At 40.6% G+C, this 19,681-nt stretch overlaps 3 protein-coding genes across 3 annotated transcripts; 1 reads left to right on the forward strand and 2 right to left on the reverse strand.

The window, feature by feature from the left end:
- Positions 1 to 1,694: 1,694 nt before the first annotated feature.
- On the reverse strand, positions 1,695 to 2,854 carry mipa (major intrinsic protein of lens fiber a). The gene is made up of 4 exons (XM_074681492.1): positions 2,495 to 2,854; positions 2,157 to 2,321; positions 1,975 to 2,055; positions 1,695 to 1,880 (listed from the first exon to the last, which is right to left on the reverse strand). Exons 1-4 carry the CDS (start codon positions 2,852 to 2,854, stop codon positions 1,695 to 1,697), a joined length of 792 nt encoding a protein of 263 aa, XP_074537593.1.
- A 3,279-nt stretch (positions 2,855 to 6,133) lies between these two features.
- On the reverse strand, positions 6,134 to 9,303 carry ptges3a (prostaglandin E synthase 3a (cytosolic)). Its single transcript, XM_074682414.1, has 8 exons — positions 9,014 to 9,303; positions 7,992 to 8,105; positions 7,742 to 7,811; positions 7,557 to 7,655; positions 7,194 to 7,283; positions 7,052 to 7,108; positions 6,920 to 6,947; positions 6,134 to 6,802 (listed from the first exon to the last, which is right to left on the reverse strand). Coding segments are annotated over exons 1-8 (480 nt in total). The 5' UTR covers positions 9,016 to 9,303; the 3' UTR covers positions 6,134 to 6,782.
- Positions 9,304 to 12,012: 2,709 nt separating this feature from the next.
- dtx3 (deltex E3 ubiquitin ligase 3) lies at positions 12,013 to 19,681 on the forward strand. Its single transcript, XM_074680815.1, has 5 exons — positions 12,013 to 12,534; positions 12,727 to 12,767; positions 13,325 to 14,127; positions 15,878 to 16,095; positions 17,778 to 19,681. Exons 2-5 carry the CDS (start codon positions 12,755 to 12,757, stop codon positions 17,851 to 17,853), a joined length of 1,110 nt encoding a protein of 369 aa, XP_074536916.1. The 5' UTR covers positions 12,013 to 12,534; positions 12,727 to 12,754; the 3' UTR covers positions 17,854 to 19,681.

A 19,681-nucleotide genomic window follows, 5' to 3' on the forward strand; every position in this document is an offset into this window, starting at 1 on the left:
GCAGAACAAGATGGCCGCCATGTAAACAAAGGGAGGAGGTAGGGTGAATGAAGGAGGGATGGAGGAGAGAGTGGAAACCAGGTCAAGGTAGAGCTTCAACTTCAAGGTTCATTGTGAGAAAAATGTATGAAAACAAAGTACATTTATCAAGCTGTACAAACACTCTCAAGATTTCAATTGCTTCAGGAGGACCTTCTCTCTTCTTCCAAACATCAGAAAAGGGGCTAAGTCCATTAAAACTGAAACAACACCCCCAGTGTAGAAAAGAGAAGGCGCCTAGTGTTTGCCATCACCAGCATCAAGCCATCTCACTCCATGCACTCATTCATTATCTAACCTCGAGTGAATGTTACAAAGACTACACTTGTTGCTCCTGACAGGTCCTCAGGTTTGTTTTCTTTGTCTCTCCATGGCAGACAAGCAAAAGTAAAAGCAAACCAAGTATCACACACCTGTACATGAATCTGTAATGAGCGCTGCTCTAGAAGCAAAGCTTGTCTCAGAAAGTCTTATCAAAGATAACCCAACACAAATACTGTAGAAGTTACTCAAATGTGGTACAAACCTGCAGAAAACCCATTGTAGTCGCTACAGGTAGCATGTTTGTTTTCTGCTGTTTCACTTTTTTAAATGTGTTTGAAATGGTAACTTTGATGAAGACTGAGCTCAGTAAAGACCAGATACTTTGTGTTTTGTGTTTATTTGAATATAAATGAATATGTGTGCTTTACTGGATGACATAAAAGCTCTACATTGAATGAATTTGGCTGTAAGACTTTTTTATCTGATATAAAAAGGGGGAATTACTCTAAACCTGTAATTTGGTGAACTTTTGCAGTATCAGCGAGGGCGGGGAAAAGGCAGAATCTTAAATTATGGAGCTAAAGTACGCTTGTATGATAAATAAAAAGGAAATCATAATACAAACAAAGGATTGTGGCAATGAAAAGTGAAAAAATAAATATGATCAATAAAACAAGCACACATGCATACACACGTACAGAGACATGCATGCGCTCACTCTTTGTCTCTCTCTCTCACACACACATACACACACACACACACACACACACACACACACACACACACACACACACACACGCACACAAACAACTGAAAAAAAAAGCGAGCCAAATAAATACTGGTAAAGTACAATACGTACATGTAATTTACCCATGGTTCATTACACAAAACAAAGGGCGAGATCACACTGAATCAAAACTTGAAAAGCATGCATAGCCCACTGCTCTACTGTAGCTTCACTCCTATCAGACTACAAAAGGGGAAAAAACAGGAAGAGATCGAATGGGGAAGAAAGATTGAGAGAGAAGGCCCCTGTCCTGAGCAGTTAGAGCCACCTGGTCAGCCAGGAGTGACTGACACCCCAAACCACAGGGCACAGGGTGCCTCCTTTAGTGGCAATTCTTCTTCTGACCTCCATCTTTGGTCTGCAGTCCAAGGGGGAGAAGAAGGTGGTGGAGGAGGAGGAGGAGGTGAAATCGGGTGAGGTGGTGACTGTTATTTAATAGGTCCAGTTTGGATTACACAGATGTTTGGGATCTGAGTTAGCGTGTGTAAAGGTAGGGAGGAGGAGGAGGAGGAGGTATGTGTGCAGAGGATGGACCAGGAACTAGACTGAGGGGTGTAGGTGGGTGAAGGATGCGGAGTCAAAATGCCAATCTTCTTCTTCTGGTTTATAGGGCCTGTGTCTTCAGCTCGATGGGCTCTCCCCTGGTCTCCTGCTGGCCCTCAGCCTCTGGGGGCCGGGTGCCCTTCAGTGTGGCGAGCCTCTCAGAGAGGCCGCGCATACGTGGGAACAACAGGAAATCATAGAGCAGAGCGCCTATGGCGCCTCCGATCATGGGACCCACCCAGTACACCTGCCAAAGGAATGATGGAAAGCAGAACATGTCAGGAAGTTACAGGTGCTACCTTAGTTTGCCTGAGTTGGTAGAACAAAAACATAAATCTTACCCAGTGGTTCACAAAATTCCTGACCAGGACAGCAGGGGCAAAGGACCTGGCTGGGTTCATCCCTGCTCCAGTGTAGTAGATCTACATCAAAAACAAAGGGAAAGATTAGGGGTACAACAGTTGATCCTTGTGGGATTTCAGTGAATTGTTTAAAATGTTTATATCCTCTGGCTGGCTCTTACCCCAAGAAGATGCCCCATGAGCACAGAAAAGCCAATAGCCAGTGCAGCAGAGCCCAGGCGCCCATTGCGTCGCTCATCAGTCACAGCAAAGACGCAGACGACAAGCTGCAGAGTGAGGAAGATTTCCATGGTGGTGGCCATGCCCAGGCTAATACCTGGCTGCAACTGGAAGTGCAGGAGTTAAAAACACAAAATTAGCATCCTGTTGTGAAGTTAATCTAATAACACAAATCATCATAAGGAACAGACAGAAATGTCACTTGAAAGAGAACAATTGTTTATGCAGTGCACCATTCAGGTTCAGATGAAGTTCTTCAGTACTTTGAAGGAGGTCTTACCGTGTTGAGAGCAAGGTTTCCCCTCATGTTGCTGGGTGTGACCCCATACAGCACAGCAGCACCAGCCAGTGCTCCCAGACACTGAGCTATGATGTAGAAGAAAGCGCGGAACAGGGACATCTGGGAGCCGATCAGGAAGGCAAAGGTAACAGCCGGGTTGATGTGTCCTCCACTGATGTGGCCAATGGACTGGATAAAGGTGGCAGCCGCCAGCCCAAAGCAAAAGGCAATGTGGAGGACATTATGGGGCCCCGTAGTCCAGCGCAGGGCGGCCCCTAGCCCAAAAAATACAAAGAACATGGTGCCATAGAACTCTGCAAACACCGCCCGCCAGAAAGACATGGACCTGAACTCCCACATGGTGGCAAAAGGTCAACCTCTAAGCAATGGAGGGATGAAAAATCAACAGAAAACTAATTCACAGAAAGGAGATGTTGTTCTCCTGAACAACTGTTTGAGGCCAAAAACCACAGAGCAAATGCAACTATTTGCCCTTAAAAAAGGAACTGCCCCTCTAAACTAAATAAACAACAATTTAACCTCTCAACATGTAACTCTGATCCCTCTGCTGCTCTACTTTCTGAATTCTGTTTTCTGTCATAGAGAGCTCCTCTGTGGAGCAGTGCGCCGGTCTCTGTGCATCTATGTGCCAACCCCGCTGGTTGTTAGTAGAAGAACATGGGTAGACAAACGTTAAGCATGTCCTGCAGACATTCAGCCTCTTTACCAGAGCAGGGGGGACCCAGAGGCCTTTTTATAACACCCTAGGACCCCAGCAGCCCCTCTCAGCCAGTGGGAGGGGCCACTGAACAATACTACAAATCAAAACACTTTTTTTAACCCCTTTCTTGCTGTGACCTCCCGCTCTCTGCTCACAGGTAGAAATCACCCTTAATGCTGACAACTGGGTTATAAATTAGTAGACCCACAAATAATAAAAAGTCAACTTGATGCATTATTAGTGTTAAAGACTGTAGTTGTAAGGTCCTATTTCAAACTACCTGAGGTTATGTTTGTGAACTCAGAATTATAGCTTGTTCTGTGCTCAACTGAGGCTTTTTGTGTAGAGCTAGGGATCCTGAATCTGAGTACCACCAACAGGAGATGCATTAATACAAATTAAGTGGAAGAAAATCCCATTATTGACACCGGCTGTAAAGCCCTGGTGCGTACACTCCACTTCAGACCTGAAAATAGAAAATCAGTGGGCATGTAGTGGGTAGAACCTGTGAGCTGGTAGAAGTGAAGTGTGGTGTGAGTTTTGCTGGGTTTCCAGAAATTTTGATTTCTGCTACAACTGTGGAATTCACATCAGGCCAGTGATCAACTTTTGGTGATAATATTGTTTTCCTCTTAGATACACAATAGAAGGTCACGTTCACACTAATCAAGCATTGACCGTCACAGCACGAGCAATTTCTCACCTTCTCATATTGAGTTTGTGGCAGCAGAACTGATTAAGCACAGTTTTGCATTGTGTGTGAACGTGTGTGTGTTTGTGTGTGTTTGTGCATGCTGGATAGGTTTGTGGGCTCAGGTGGAATAAAGCGATAGAAAATCCAGGGCTGGAGAGGAAGAGGGGAGAGCAGGCCCGGCATTGAGCTTCTGCACTGGAGCATCATGCTGACCGGGGCAGCCAGAGGGCCGGCCGCAGTGCTCTGAAAGGATTATGCTGAGCTCACCGCTTTGCTCCTTTCATGCGTGGAAGCAAAACGCTGGCAGCAACAGTTTCTGCTGCTTTCCATGATCTGTTTTTCTTGCCATCGCTGTTGAATCTGTGTGTACCCTTTCCATGGGGGACAGTATAAATATTTTTGCATATGCACTCTTAACTTCATAGATTTGTGGTGATGGTACCACAGAAGTATGCAAATTTTTTTCTTCGATGCTAGAAAATTAATGAGTGAGATTCACATATCAGTGTCACAGCAGCCAGCTTAGGCATGTTTCTCCTCACCTTTAAACATTGTCAAAAACATGGTAATGCTGTAATAAGTCCAAAGTGTTTTTCTGTTTGTCATCAGTGAGTTTATTAGTTAGTCTATTGCTGTACCTATTGTGATGAGCATTTTGGCCTTCTCATGACTCCCTCTATCAATGGTAAGCCACCTTTTGTGGGTTTAAGCCCTCAGTTTGGGGGATGGGGGGGCTGAAAAGGTGCTTGCATTGTACTTTCCTGTCCCTAGGTCCAGACTGCTGACACATACATAATAACACCGAGCCCCTAAATATCTCATACTGCAATAGATGCGCCAGTCTGCACTCACCACATAGTGGTGAAAATATTTACTGCAGATGAAGTCAGAAAAACAGAAAATGGCCAGGGGGGTGTATTAAAAATGAATCCAGTGTACAGAATATTTACTATGAGAAATAAACAACTCTGTGGATGAAGCATTTTTATTAAGTCAAGTTGTTAACTCCCTTTAACAGAAGCCAGTGTTTCTTTTAGCTATAGATCACATAACTCTATTAATATACTTTTGATAAAAAGTATAGAAATGCTAAAAGAATCACTTACATCCATTTCCTTTTTTAATGCTCTGAGTGTATCAGACCAGAATGGGTGGGAATCCCCCGGAACACCCTGAGTAATATTTTAGAGAAGTGAGAGTAGACTGATATGTGTCATTAGCATTACACTGTGTCTAATAATAGGAACAATTTTCTAAGAAGAATAAGAGAGATCATTTCTCGTCGTGAAAAATTCACTCTCCAGATTTCTGTTGCTGAACCTCAAAAGTCAGGAACCACAGTCAGAGTAAAACAGGACTGAATTACAAAACTATTCAAACCACTCTCCTTGAACCAGTTAACACTACTTATCTATACACTCTGGGGTGTGTTGACCTTGACACATATTTAAGATAAAGCACCATGTATTACTACTGGGAATGCCTAGCACATACCCCAAGTCATTTTTATTGATATCAACCAGGATTTACAATGCAACACATTTTAGTTAACATTTAGCCCAATAACTAACATAACGTTAAACTAAGAGAATTAGCACATAAAGCGTTTTGTAAACCTTCCTCCTGTAAAATTACGGTAAAAGTTTTTTAAGTGCAGGATGCAGTTTTGACAGAATACAATATTTAAAATTAGTTTTTTTTTCCCTGTCAACATTTCTCCATGACCACCTTTAACTTTCTTTTTAAGTCATAGGGACTCCAACAAATTGTCACTTTTTCACCAGCATGGTGGACATGTGACACTTTAAAACCATTTGGAATGTTTTGGTGAACCAATTAGGATTTACCACAGATTGTATTAGGGAGAACCCTGAATTACATTGGGTCCTAATAAGTGGCAGGGTTTCTCAGAACTATAATTATTCTACGTTTTCTCCAACAAGAGACAATATACTCTCATAGCCTTGTATTTAAGGGTCTGACATTTTATTAGAAATGTTAACTCAAACTCAAACAGAATTAGACAAGCCAAAAAGTGTTCAGCACGTGTTGAATTTAACACACAAGCCTCCAAAGCATAGTTCTAGTGATAGACAGGAATAATCTGTTTACTATTTGGGGACTCTTGGTAGAACACATACAATTTCTGCCCTTGCCTCTGGAAGATATCACACTTTCATCCCTGTCTAAATGTGTAATGTTTTTAACACTGGCAGAAACATGCTCGTTTGTAGCAGGTTTTATTATATGAAGGTTTTCACCACTCTTATCCTATAATCTCAACACAAGCTGTAAATTGCACATGGATATCAGTTTACCTTAAATGCTGAAGAACGTTAAAAAATTGAATCACTGTTAAATATTTGCAGATGTTGGCATACACAAAAAACTCACATTTCTGGCATATGTCCTGCTTTTTAAATAAATGAACAGAAGTGCATTTTACAATACAAACATTAAAGGGGAAATCTGTCATTTAAAAAAATCTACTTTTTGGAAAATAGGCAATCTGAAACTTTTTTCGAGTTAGAAATCACAATGTTCAAAACATAACCTGACATTGGCAAAAAATAAAAGAGAAAAAAGGTGTAAGACATCAGCACATCCCATTACAGTCATTTAAGTCAATAAACAATAACATTTTCATTTGAACAGAATTGTCCATGCAGAACAGAACAGCAAAGCACAGCACTGTACGTCTCTATGGTTCTCTGTGCATGTCTGTATCCGACGGTCACTCCCTCGAAGGGTCGCTTTGGAAACTGCGTAGAGAGATGAGGTTTCTTCTCATACATGACTTTCAACTCATGTCTAGTCTCTCCTCAATGGACACATAACTTGCTTTTTACTACTGAGGTGACATCTGAGTTCATCTACTCAAGGTCAGGCATTTCTGAAAGAGAGAAAAAGATGTGATCAAATCTAAATGAGGAGATCCAAAACATATGTATGTTACAAGATACCAAACACACATTTTTATTGTAAATAAACAGATTGTTTTTTTACTTACTTTCATCATCACTGTCTGCAGAGTCATGCTGCAAAACAAGAAAAACACAAGGGTGGTGGTAAAAATCTAACTTAAAAAAAAAAACTGAAAATGTCTCTTAAAAAATCAAGTTTAAGACTTTTAAATGTTTACCTCTTCTTCTGCACCATCTAAATCGGGTAGATCATCTCCTCCCATGCTGTTCATCATCTGGAGAAAGGTAAAAAGCCAATATGTCAGCACCACAGATATCCAGACACACACTTCAGCCAATTTGGGTATTTGACAGGCTTACCTCTGAGAATTTGTCAAAACTTGACAAGTCCTCATCTGAGTCATCTTCCCAGTCTTTCCAGTTGTTGAAATCCACACTCAGCCAGTTACACTGTAACATGATAAATTGAAGTGTTTTTGCAATTTATCAACATTTCTCTACCCCACTAATGACGTCCATGTCCTACAACAACTCTATGCTTTTTTAGAAAATAACAAACAGCAGACATTGAGGTTCAACTTGTATAGAAGTGTTGGTTTAATAAATAAGCCCATGGCTACCAATATTAAAATTTGATACATTGAGTATCTGCTCCAAAACAGATCTGAACACAAACAGCTGAGAAACCCACACATGCTTTTTAATTCAGAGAATAACGGTTACCTTTGTCTTGTCTTTGGTAAGTCGAGGCCATGATTTCCCAACCTCTGCTTTTCGTAAACAACACAACACTGATCTGTCAGTGCGTCTGTGTTTGGATGCCTTGATGCAACAGAGAAGTATTGATTGAGGTTATGAAGGAATGAGACTAATGGAACAACAATGTTTTCAGTGGGTGAGACACTTACTTTGGGATCAATCTCCCCAAAAAGTTCCACGGCATTTAGAAGTTTGATATTATCTGCCCCGTTCAAACAGCTGTTATGTGAGGAGAAAACAGAGTTTAGGGTATTTTGCTTCAATAATTGGTGAAAACTAAAATTGGATACTTGTGTGACAGCTATTGTGCCTGTGGGCCTGTTTCAAGAAAGCATCCAAAAGCACAAAATTACATTTTGAATATGTAATAACAACAACAAAAAAAATGATTCAACTTACCTGAAATCAAATTTTGATGTGTCAAAATTTACTTGCACATCTTTACTGTCTTCGACGCAGAACTCTACAAAGACAGAGTCCCTTCTGTCATACCACTTTGCTGTTGCAGGTTGCCTGATGACAAAAATGTATGAATTACATTAGCCATCTTCCATGATTGTGTATACTTCTTTTTTCTAATTTTCTAAACTGAAATGGCTACTCGTCAAGAGTGTCCTCACTATCAAAGTAATTGTCGATCGGTTTCACAGCCAGCAGTGGGTATTCTGCTCTGGTCACCCACGTGTGTAACGTGCAGTGCATCTGAGGTCACGTTTAAACCATTTTCAGGATGGATTCATTCATTCATTCATTCATTCGTACTATTCACGTGAGCATAGGCACTACTTATAACCTAAAATCAGTGCTTGTTATGATGAAAGAGTCAAAGAATGAGTCTCTAATCGAAAGGGTGCACCTGCTAATAGCAACGTGAATAATACGCCTATCAAAGCTGCAGTAAAGTTATAATTCGGATAGGGAGCTGCTTAATGCTCATGGCAGTCAGCTCAACTAATATTTCGATGTTAGGGAAATTTACACAAGATAAACAGCGCAATGACATCATTAACTCGCTCGGTAATGTGTCGTTAGCTTGAAGATCGTCAAAGCTAATCATGACACCAGGCTTTTTCAATCCTGACATTAACGCTACCCTTTCGTTAGCCTGCTAGCTAACGTTTGCTGATCTGATGCCCGGCGCGCAAATAAAACCACATTAAACCCCGTCTGTTATTGGAACGGTTACCATGTCGTATGAGCCTGAAACACATATGTGCTTTTGTGAAAGTAAAAGTGTGCCAAGCCTTTTGGTCGTGACAGCGGTGTTTGTTTGAGGAAAGTTATTACAACCGTTGAGGCTAACTCGCGTGCTTAGCTCAGTTAGCAGCCGTTAGCTGGTCGATTCGCTGTAAACCACACTGCCATGACTTGCTGATCGTTGGCTATGACTGCTAAAGGCTACATAGTAAATCAACACTTACATCTCGACTCTTTAAGTATTTTAATTCCCTTCGTCGGACCTCGATATGGATGTCAATGTTGTCTAGCAGTACTGCCCGGCTAATCTGTAAGCTAATATCTAAACAGTTAACTCAAATGTTAGCAACAGATGCACTTGTGTCTCTCCAAACATCGCGTGTTTTCCTGGTTCTCCTGTGACGTATGGTGTTAAGCAAAGAGCGCCAGTCCCCCGCCTCACAGCCTATGCTCACAGCCTGTGGAGACCTTTCTGGAACGAGTGTTCTACATTCTAGAGCAGCCCAAGTGCTCCACCAGTGCTACTCCTCGACGGACAGGGGAAAATACCGTTAATAGTTTGTTTTTTTTGTTGTTTTTTTTTTTAACGAACATACCAATCGCTGTGTATTTGTTACCTCATTGCTTTGCTGTGACATGTTGTCAAGGTGAAAGTAGTGCAAATGCATTAAAATGTTACTACCAACTATATATATATATAATGAAAGTAACATGGGACGTTGGCTTGTTTTCCTAATAAATGCATGCACAAATCATATATGCAGACAAACAGACAAATCTTCATTTATGGCTTGCTTCTCAACTACATTATAAACAGGCTCTGCATGAGCTCTCTCAGCTAAAACATCAGAATGAAAATATAACAGTCAGGTCCTCCCAGGAATAGGCACTGTCAGAATCACCTGCTGCCCAGCCCTTGTCTTCCAGTGTCTGTCATGGTGGGTCCAATGGGTCAAGAAGCTCCAGTGGTTACTTAGGAAAAGGCTTTAAACTTTTGGACTTTGACAGGAGAGAAGACACAGCCCAAGAGACAGTATCACCAGTTTTAGACTTGGCAGCTTTTGATAAATCAAAGAGCAAGCAGCACTGTCAAATGAGTGGGAAATGTTCTCAGTGGATTTAACCATAGATGACACTGATGGGAAGTTGGTTTGAATAACAATGCCAGATTGCCACTGTGCAGGGAACATTAGTAACATATCACCTTCTTAGAAATAACAATAGTGATAACCTAACCCTAGATAAATGAAATGATAATGTCTGCTGTTGTGGCAATGCTTTTGATTTGAAAAGGAAAACAAATTGACCCCTCAAACTTTCTTAATACAACCCAATTACAAGTAACTCTAGACTTTAACAGGTTACATACCGTACTGACTGTCCACAGACTGACAGTTAATATTCGAAGTGGAGACAATCTTTCAGTTCCCAGTCATTGACTAGGGAGACACACTTATAGATTTACACATCCCTTTGTTGTTGTTTTTTGTCTGACCTGTTTAGAAAGGAATGCTCCATTTTTGTTAAAATGGGAATGTTTCTGTCAATCAGAGGTCATGTAATGAATGTGATTCTGATATAAAGCCATGACTCTCAGTCATCAGAGCTGAGAGAGACAGGTAACAATCTGGATATCTAAATGCTGAAATTGCTCAGTTATGTCTGACTCTGTGAGGGAGTATTTGAGACACCAGAATTTCACAGTTGATAGAGGTAGAGTTAAAGGGTTGGGGGGAGGGATGTATAGAAGAGCTATGCAAGGTTATAATAGTTAACTAAAACGAAACTAAAAACGAAAACTAAAATTTAAAATACATTGCAGTTAACTCGAACTAATAAAAACTAGAAAAGAAAACAAAAACGATAAGTAAACTAAAACTGTTTCTTGTGTTCACAAAACTAACTGAAACTAACCAAAATTATAGAGAAAATGCCCTTAGTTTTAGTTTCTGACAATGTTAATAGCCTTTAGGATTTAAATTAATCTGACACATTTTCCCAACCAATTTTACAACAGTTTTAGGCAGTTGTTAGTGTTGTACGGCACCATCATATTGACGTACTAGGATGTGCTTGTTTACTGCACTGACTGGCTGTGCGCTGTGCTGCCATGAAACATAGTGGAGCAATGAATCAGAGCATCTGTTAAAGTTTAATTGCATGTGAGTCTGACTTTATTTGTTTTTAAGTCTGTCTTTCTTGTGAGAGTCCAAGTTTCTAAAGACTTAAGCTCATATTATATTGTTTTATATAGTTTTTGTTTATATTATTTTATGTAATTTAGGTTAACATTATTTTCATACAATTTCTGTATATATTTTTTGTATTAAGTTTATTTTTTTTTGTGTTTAAGGCAGCAGCCAACAGTTCAGTATCAGCATGAACTGAGCAGTGAGCACCATGTTGGACTGGAAAATGAACAGTATTGCAAAATATTTACTCTGACCTTTTTCAATCCTGCACCTGGTTAATAGGGTATGAAAAACTAAAACTAAACTGAAACTAAACTAAAACTAAACTAAAAATAAGCCTTGTTGCAAAACTCAAAACTGAATAAAAACTAGAATGCCTGCTCTAAAACTAATTAAAACTAAACTGTAATGGGGAAAAAAATTAAAAACTAACTAAAGCTAAACTATAATGACAAATCCAAAACAATTATAACCTTGGATCTATGACACATGGCAAAAAAGAGTCTGAGAAATTAGATGAAAAAAAATACGTAACAATTCGTAGACAATGCATAGGGAATGAAAAAGGAATAGATTAGGGATTAGAGCTGCGTGATAAAGCTTAAACTAAAACATGCAATAAATTGAAGCGTGAAGCCTTCTAGTAAATTATCTTTGTAATATATGACAATGAAAGCAATGACAATAATATACAACTGATGCAGTATTTGTGTATTAATATGCCTATAATAATAATAATAATAATAATAATAATAATAATAATAATAATAATAGTTCTGTTCATTCTTCTTTGCTTTCTTTCAAAAAAGTTCACAGCCACAGCATTGTTGTGGATAAATCCGCGTACCCTGACAGACAGCTTCATTTGCATCACAACTGAATGAGTGGGTATTCCCTCGGTGGCGCGTGGGCTAAACATTTGTGTTTACTTTTCGTGTTTTATGCGTCCTGTTATCATGACAGCTTTTAATCACGACGTAAGTATGATTCACTCACAGTGTATAAAAAAAAACACAAAGCACCATTTTTTAAGCCAATCATGTCAGCTCGGTGACGAACTTCCTGGTCACATTTTCTTGTAGGGTCCCGGTCAGTCCTCCTATTAACGGCTATGTTTGTTCCTTCTACAGTAAACACTGAAGACAGGGCTTGAGAGAGAAGACTCAAGATGACACAAACGAGCAAACCCTCTTCCTGGAGAAAGGTGTCACGCAGCTAGCGTGGTGGGAGCCAGATAAGAGGAGAAATGCTATTTACTCGGTGTTACGCCTAGCCCAAGGACGTACGAAGAAGGCAAACACAGGCGAGTCTGGGGACAAGGAGGGGGGCTTTGGATGGCACCTACCAAGGCTAAGGGGGGACTGTTGAAAACCTAAAGAGACATGAGCTGGGAATACGTCTGGATATCATGTCCTGACTACAAAAGACTGATTATCTGCGGATAAACTGCAGCAGCACGTCAGAAATAAAGGCCTCCCCTGATGGCTCTTTAATCCAGCCAGAAACCTCCCTGATAGGCAGCGACGAGCTACAGCAAAGGGCGAGGTACTGAGGTAATCATGGGGAAATCCACTTTGCTAAATGTTGACGAGAAATGTACCAAAGGCTAAGCTAATGTTGCGTTATCGCAGAATTACCCATTGCTGCTGCAGAGTATGGCTCAGTCAAAATACCACCACCGAGCAGCTGTGATACCGTGTGCCCCACTCCTTCAGTGTTTCTTCCTCTTTTTCTCTGTTCAACAGGACGCTTTTTACGCAATTCAAGGAATTTATGGGATCACAAGGTAAGTGTTCAAACCTCAGAGTCGTGTCGTTGCTGTCTGAACAAGCGATTTTTAGTTGTGTTTCATGTTGTTCTGTTTAGTTTCCTTTGTTTACAGTTTGAGTCTTTGAACAGCTGATGCAGCCTCCGCTTTGCCTCGATGCTGGATACTGTTTCTTTGACGTGCTGCAGCCACTGCAAATACCTTCTGATGTAGATGTATTGTAGGAAAACTAAATTATAGTTGAACCAAATAGTTCACTCTTCTTGTTTTTACGCAAACATAAAAAACACTAACAGATGTTGTGTTGTTTTTTCTCTACAGTGACTGTGCTGTTGGGGTTTGTTTAAAACAGAAAAAGAACAGCCTGTAGAATAAAACAGTGATATGTTCAAGTAAAACGTATTAAGTGCCCTAATGCATCTGAATAAAGTCATATGGAATTACAAGTGGTTTCGAGGGGCGACTTTTCTATTTTGATTTATACTTCATACTTTGAGAGGAGCAAATTGTGTTTATCCAACTGTCACTGCTCATAAACTAATGCTCTGATGACTTTTTTGTGCCTCTGTGTGCAGTCTCTTCTGATGAGATGAGTGTGCGTGCTGGCCAGGGCAGTGATGAGGTGCTGGTTTCACAGGCTGTGTGGGATTACCTGGCTGCAGCTGGGCGGCCCTGGCTCATTGACTTCCAGCTTAAGCAAGGGATGAGTGCTGGTATCGTTAGGCGAGGAGAAAGAGGGGGCTGCTGTGCTGTCAGGCTGCAGCCTGTGGAAGGCTCCAGGAGTGCTGGAGCTGGGCTGATGGATGGAGCCATCTCCAGCGAGACGCGAAAAGCATTCATTGACTTATGCCGCTGTGCCCGCAAAGAAATGAGCAAACTAGAGGGGGGACCCAAAAGGAAGAGGGCTCTACTGCCCTGTGTGGGAGTCCTGGAGCCCAATGGTGAGGGCAGCCTGCTCCAGCCTCCGCCTCCCCAGCCCCGGCGCTCTCAGAGACAACAGCAGAGGTTCAGGAAGCCTGCTGATGAGGAGGCCTGTGTTATGCTCCATGAGGCAGCACAGAAAAAGGACATGGATTCTGGCTTGGCTTCTCATAGCGAGGCAGAGGACACCAAAACTTGTTCGATTTGCATGGGGGACATAGTGGAGAAAACCACCTTGGAGAGGTGTGGTCATTCATTCTGTCACTCTTGCCTGGATCAAGCCTTTAAGGTGAAGAAAGCATGCCCTGTGTGTCGGCTGGTGTACGGCCAGTTGATTGGGAACCAGCCTGCCAATGGTACAATGATTGTAGAACGAGATCCTGATCTGGAGCTTCCGGGCCATGAAGGCTTTGGATGTATCTGCATCATCTACAGCTTCCCTCCTGGCCTGCAGGCAGTAAGTAAACACAGAAAGTACCACTCAGAGTCATTGGATGAGTACTTGTAAATTTTGATGATTATTTATGAAATGCAACTCATCGTTGCTCTGGATTAATAATCCAAAGATTAAAAAGAGGACTAAAAAAAGACATCATGGAAAAAATAGTTTTTAATGAAAACACTTATATCTTAGTACATAGGCAACACTTAATGAAAGAATTGCTATTTTCAAATTATCTTGACTCTTGCTTGACTTTGAAATTTTTATTTCCATCTGAGATCAACATCCTTGATCAGCTTTCCCATTTCATTCCATTTTTCTGCCTCTGTTTATTCATACCCCAGTATGCAGCAGCTCTAGACCAGGGGTCACCAACCTTTTTGAGACAGAGGGGTAACCACACGGGAAATGAGTGGTAGGAAGGGCTACTTATCTGATAGAAACTTCCTGAACAAAATTGCTTGGATCACTTAGTAATACTTTGTGAAGAGACTGCTCACATGCCAGTGTTCATTATTCCATAATTAGGAGCTCCATTGTGACCAGTGCTGTTTTTGTAACATGCCTCGTAGGCACCTTGAGTGGTACTTGCGGGTGCCCAGGTGTCCGTGGGCACCGTGTTGGTGACCCCTGGTCTAGACACGTCAACCATCAGTAGTCGAAACAGGATGTGAACTATCAGTCTTAGATGACTTTGTGAGTCTTTTTTTCCAAGCATATTAGATTTTAATCTGTACTGCCCCAAGGTAGAAGGCTTTCCTTTGAAACTTTAAGTTGGCAAAAAAAGTTTTGCCGAGTTTTGTTGGGACTGCTACAAACTCTAAAACTTTCACAGAAGAACAGCTCTAAATTTATCTTGACGTTACCTGAAGGAGCTGCTCATGAAATGAAGATGTCTTATTTAGATTCACAGGACATAAAACAAAGTGTATCTTACCAGCTCTGTCTAAAAGTCTTTGCAATATCAAATGTGTGTTCACCAATAATAAACATCCGGGGTGACCGATAACATTTTGATGTTCAGTGTAGCTCTTACCCTCATAATTTTATATTGCTTTGCACTCTTTTCTTTGCCCAGATTTATGCTGACTTTAAGCAAAGTTGTCATTACAAACCAGCTCCCCTCATTAAGTTGCTAGCTCTGCACTGGCCCTGTACCCTGAAAATGAAAATTATGTGTTCAGAGAATCACCTGCTGTGTCCTGCATTTCCAGGCAAATCTGGACAATTCAAAACCATATTTCTTATGTAAGATTTCATATCTTCTGAAAGTGATTTTAGTCCTCTTTACGGGCTGAATATGCTTTTTTATATTTGATTACGATGTATCTTTTGCTAAACCTCTGTTTGGAGAGCTACATTTTTCTTCAAACCCCCAACAAAGACTTGTACTACATGCTTAATGGTGCTCTCTGATAGGCACTGTGAACTGACTTAAGTACAGTCACTTAGGCTCCTCTGTCCAAGAAAACAGACTGTTTACAGATAGCAGGCTCCAGGTAGTTTTCTCATTTTTGAAGGTCAAGGATGCAAAATTTATTTTCTCCCTAGCTTAAGAAAAAGAAATAAGAAGACCTAAAATACACATCTGAAATCCAAAGTAACCTTAAAAGAAAACTACTCATGAGAACAGTGATGTTTATGGTCAGTTAGACATTAAAGATATGACTGTAGTCACAATTTTTGCAGTAGCAAGATCACATTAGAGGTATACACATAATGCTTCTTTTTTCTCACTCTGTTATAACCCTATTATCTCAAACAGCCAGAGCACCCCAACCCCGGTGTCCGTTATCCAGGAACAGACCGTGTGGCCTACCTCCCTGACAGCCCAGAGGGGAACCGTGTGCTGGGCCTGCTGCGTCGGGCCTTTGAACAGCGCCTTATCTTTACCATCGGTACCTCCATGACTACGGGCATGCAAAATGTCATCACCTGGAATGACATTCACCACAAGACCTCAATATGGGGTGGGCCTCGCTGGTAGGTAGAGATTTTTGCCCACTAGTGATCAGCAATTTAGGATCAGTTTGATAAAACTTCCCTCAGAGACATGTTGGCTGAGAAGAGGGCTTTAAAAAGACAACTGACCTTAAAGAAGTACGTGCCTCTATCCCTTCCCTGAAAAAATTGAAGCCAAAATTCCCCCAATGTGCACTGACATATTGTGGTAGAGTCAACTTTTGGTGTCTGATTTGGGATGGTAGGTACTGGTCATTTACACAGCAGTATTGACAACTAGCCCTTTCTGATAACCCCAAATTACATTGAGCTTACTGATAAATTAGCCATAATGGCTGAGTGTGCAGCAGAAGCACTTCTTCTGTGGTCTTAAAGAAGACATTTGATGGTTATGGAAAGTAAAATGACTCCTGTTAGTGTCTGTTATGTTTTCTCTTTCTGTGCCTCCTCCATTATCGCTAATCAATCAGATGCACACAGCACCACAGAGGGCATATTCCACCAATCAGCCATAACATTAAGATCATCTTCCTTATAACGCTAAGGCCCTCAGCAAGTCAGAGAAAAAACAGCTCTGACCCGCTGATACAAGGACTCTGCTAAAACCTTTGAAGGTTCGCTGTGGTAATTGGCACCAAGATGTCTGCAGCAGTTTCTTGAACTTTCTGGAAGTTATGAAGTGAGGCCTCATGGATCAGACTTTGTTGTCAAGCACATCTAACAGATGCTCCTTTAGATCAAAATCTGTGGAATTCAAGGCCAGCACCTTGAACTCTGTGTTTTGTCCACTAGGCTACCATCTTCAGTTTCTCTGTAGTCCAGTTCTGAGGCTTGCATGTCAATTGTAGGCACTTTCAGTGGTGGACAGGGGTCAGTATGGACACCCTGACTGGTCTGCAGCTCCACAGCTCAACATACCAGAAAGTGATGCACCACTCTACCAGAACCAAGATTAGTTTTTCATTTGATCTCCAGTGTGGGCCAGCTTTCACTCCCCACGCAGTTCAGAGAGCCCATAACTCAGTCTTTGGTCAACTAGTTCCCTCCTTGGACCAGTTTAGGAAGGTACTGAAGGTACTGACCTCTGCAGACCACACACCATCACTGTTTGGTCTTTGTCAAAGTTGCTCACATCCTTGCAACTGACCATTTTTTTCTGCACTAACACATCAACTTCAAGGACCAAATGTTCACCTGCTTCCCGACATATCCCCTTCACTGACAGGTGCTATTATAACAAGGTAATGCTTGTTTCACCTTGCCCACCAGTGATTATAACGTTATGGCTGATTAGTGTAGTCAACAGAGCTGTCAATCAAAGTATTAATCCCCATTTTTATAACATTAAACATTTAACTTAAGCAAAACTTTTTAGTTCAATCAACACTTGGGAATAAATTAGCATGGCATAATAACAGACAAGCTGTTAAAGAATAATGTTTGATGTGTATTTTTGTTTTAAAGTCCCATCTGTTAACATGACAGAGGTTGGTTACATAATGTATACTAAACCCAATCAGGGAAATCTTTATGTTTAGGCCTTGCTCTGTTATACCGTCCACATCTCTATAGAGTCCATAGTGAAGACTAACTGATGTAATAGAAGTTGATGACAATGAACTGTGATGTCTTCTTACCAATGGCTCTCGTGCCTCCTGAGTTCATACAAATGCAGTGATGGCTTTTTGAATTTCTCTCGACAGTTTTGGCTACCCAGACCCTACCTACCTGGTGCGAGTGACAGAGGAGCTAAGAGAGAAAGGCATCACGGCTGACTGACGAGCACGAAAATGACAAAATCTTCCTTGACTTTCTGAGACTTACTGAGTGCCCCTGTGGTGGACAGGTGTCAGCCCAAGGTTGTGCTCGGAGACTGCCCGTCCCTTAAAGGATACCTGAAAACAAAGCCCACAGCAGACAGGTGTTTAATGCTGCAGAGTCCACCTCACTCCAGTACTTTTTTTCTCTGTTTGTTCATTTTTTCCTCAAGAGTTCAGCTTAACACAGTGTTATATGTGGGAGAAAATACTCTGAGTGCAGTGCATTCATGTATTGCACAATGTTTTACCTGTTGCTGTTTGCAATAGAAGAGATGTGATACGTTTACTTAAGAGCATCATGGTGTATGTTAACTCACGGTACTTAAAAATTATGATTTAGGATATCTAAGTTCAATGTTATAAATACAGATTATGTTATTATCATGTTTATTTTTACTCTGGGGATTCTATTTTTTCTTACAAGCACACAGTCTCAGTTCCCACCTCAGAAATGTTTGTTTAGTTATTGAGTTTATAATTTAATTGTTACTAGTTAACTGTAATTAGCATAGTATCTGGTTTTTATAAGCTTCAAATGAAATAATTAATTTCCTGAAGTTACTGCAATCTAAAGCACTCAGTGGCACTTTGGTAAGGTTTTTGTTTTTGCATCCCTTCTGGAAGAGTGTTCGCAGCATTTGTGCAGCCATCAGTTGCTAGCTCGGTGGCCACAAGTTGATGTCAGTTGCTTGAAACTCTTCATTTGCGTGTGATCTTCAGCCCCCACACTCCCAAAGTTATACTGAAATAGGACGAATGTTTACTGATGTCTCATTGCAGCACTTTTATTGTACACATAATGAATTGTCCCTTTTTCTCTCTCTTGTTTTTTTTTTTTTTTTAAATCAGCCACTCCTGTAATTTTATGATGTCTCCCAGGTGTTCAGCCCATTACATCAGTTCTTAGTAATGTGCTCCTCGTATTACCAGATTTATGACGATGTCAAATACAAAGGGCATACAGATCACTTAAACCAAATCAAAGGCACAAATGGAATATCTATGCCTCTGTTCCTGTCCAACTGGAGATTTGCCTGCTTATCTAATTTTCTCATTTAATATGAGGTAACTGTTTTAAATTTGTGATATTAAGAGATAATCAACAATGCACAGTAACAAAAAATACAAAAGAAAATGTTACGGGAACATTGGGTCTGATTTAGGATGAGGATTTGATCTCATTTGTTGTGCCTTTCTTATATTTACTTTTGATAAAAATCAAGCATGATGTAACTCTCAGCAGTCTGGGCATATTTTAATGTCATTTCATAGGTTAGAGCATCATAGTACTATTTGGCTTTAAGTTCAACTACTATACACTTCATCTAATTATGAATGGTAATATATAAGAATTGCTTCTCCTTAATAAACACTCCTATGTTACCAATGTTGAACTAAAGAAACATTTGACAAAGCTATTGCGTTAAAGTGCTTTGCTAAGTGCAGTAACCTGCTTAGCTGTTGCAAGTTAGTCTTTCACTTTACTGATCAGATATGTACATGACACACCTGTTTATGATCTTTTCATAACCTTTGTATTTTAGTTAAGGGACCAACTGAAACATTTTTTGGGACACAGGATTGTAGTTTACTAAAGCTACTGTGCAAACATTTCTATGCATACATGTCGGAGGAGGAGCCAGGAGAATGGATAGTTGGCCAGATTAAACATACAACAAAACTGATTGTTAAAGAAACATTAGAGTTTTGCTTTTCTAATTGTGTTGATTGGTACTTTGTTGATATTAAGAACAATGTGCTTTACATTTTAATACTTGAATAAAAAG

Source organism: Halichoeres trimaculatus, unplaced genomic scaffold (assembly GCF_033239565.1).
Source record: "Halichoeres trimaculatus isolate MK-OKI-2021-1 unplaced genomic scaffold, fHalTri1.1 fHalTri1_scaffold_11, whole genome shotgun sequence".
In the NCBI taxonomy this organism is placed as follows: Eukaryota; Metazoa; Chordata; class Actinopteri; order Labriformes; family Labridae; genus Halichoeres; species Halichoeres trimaculatus.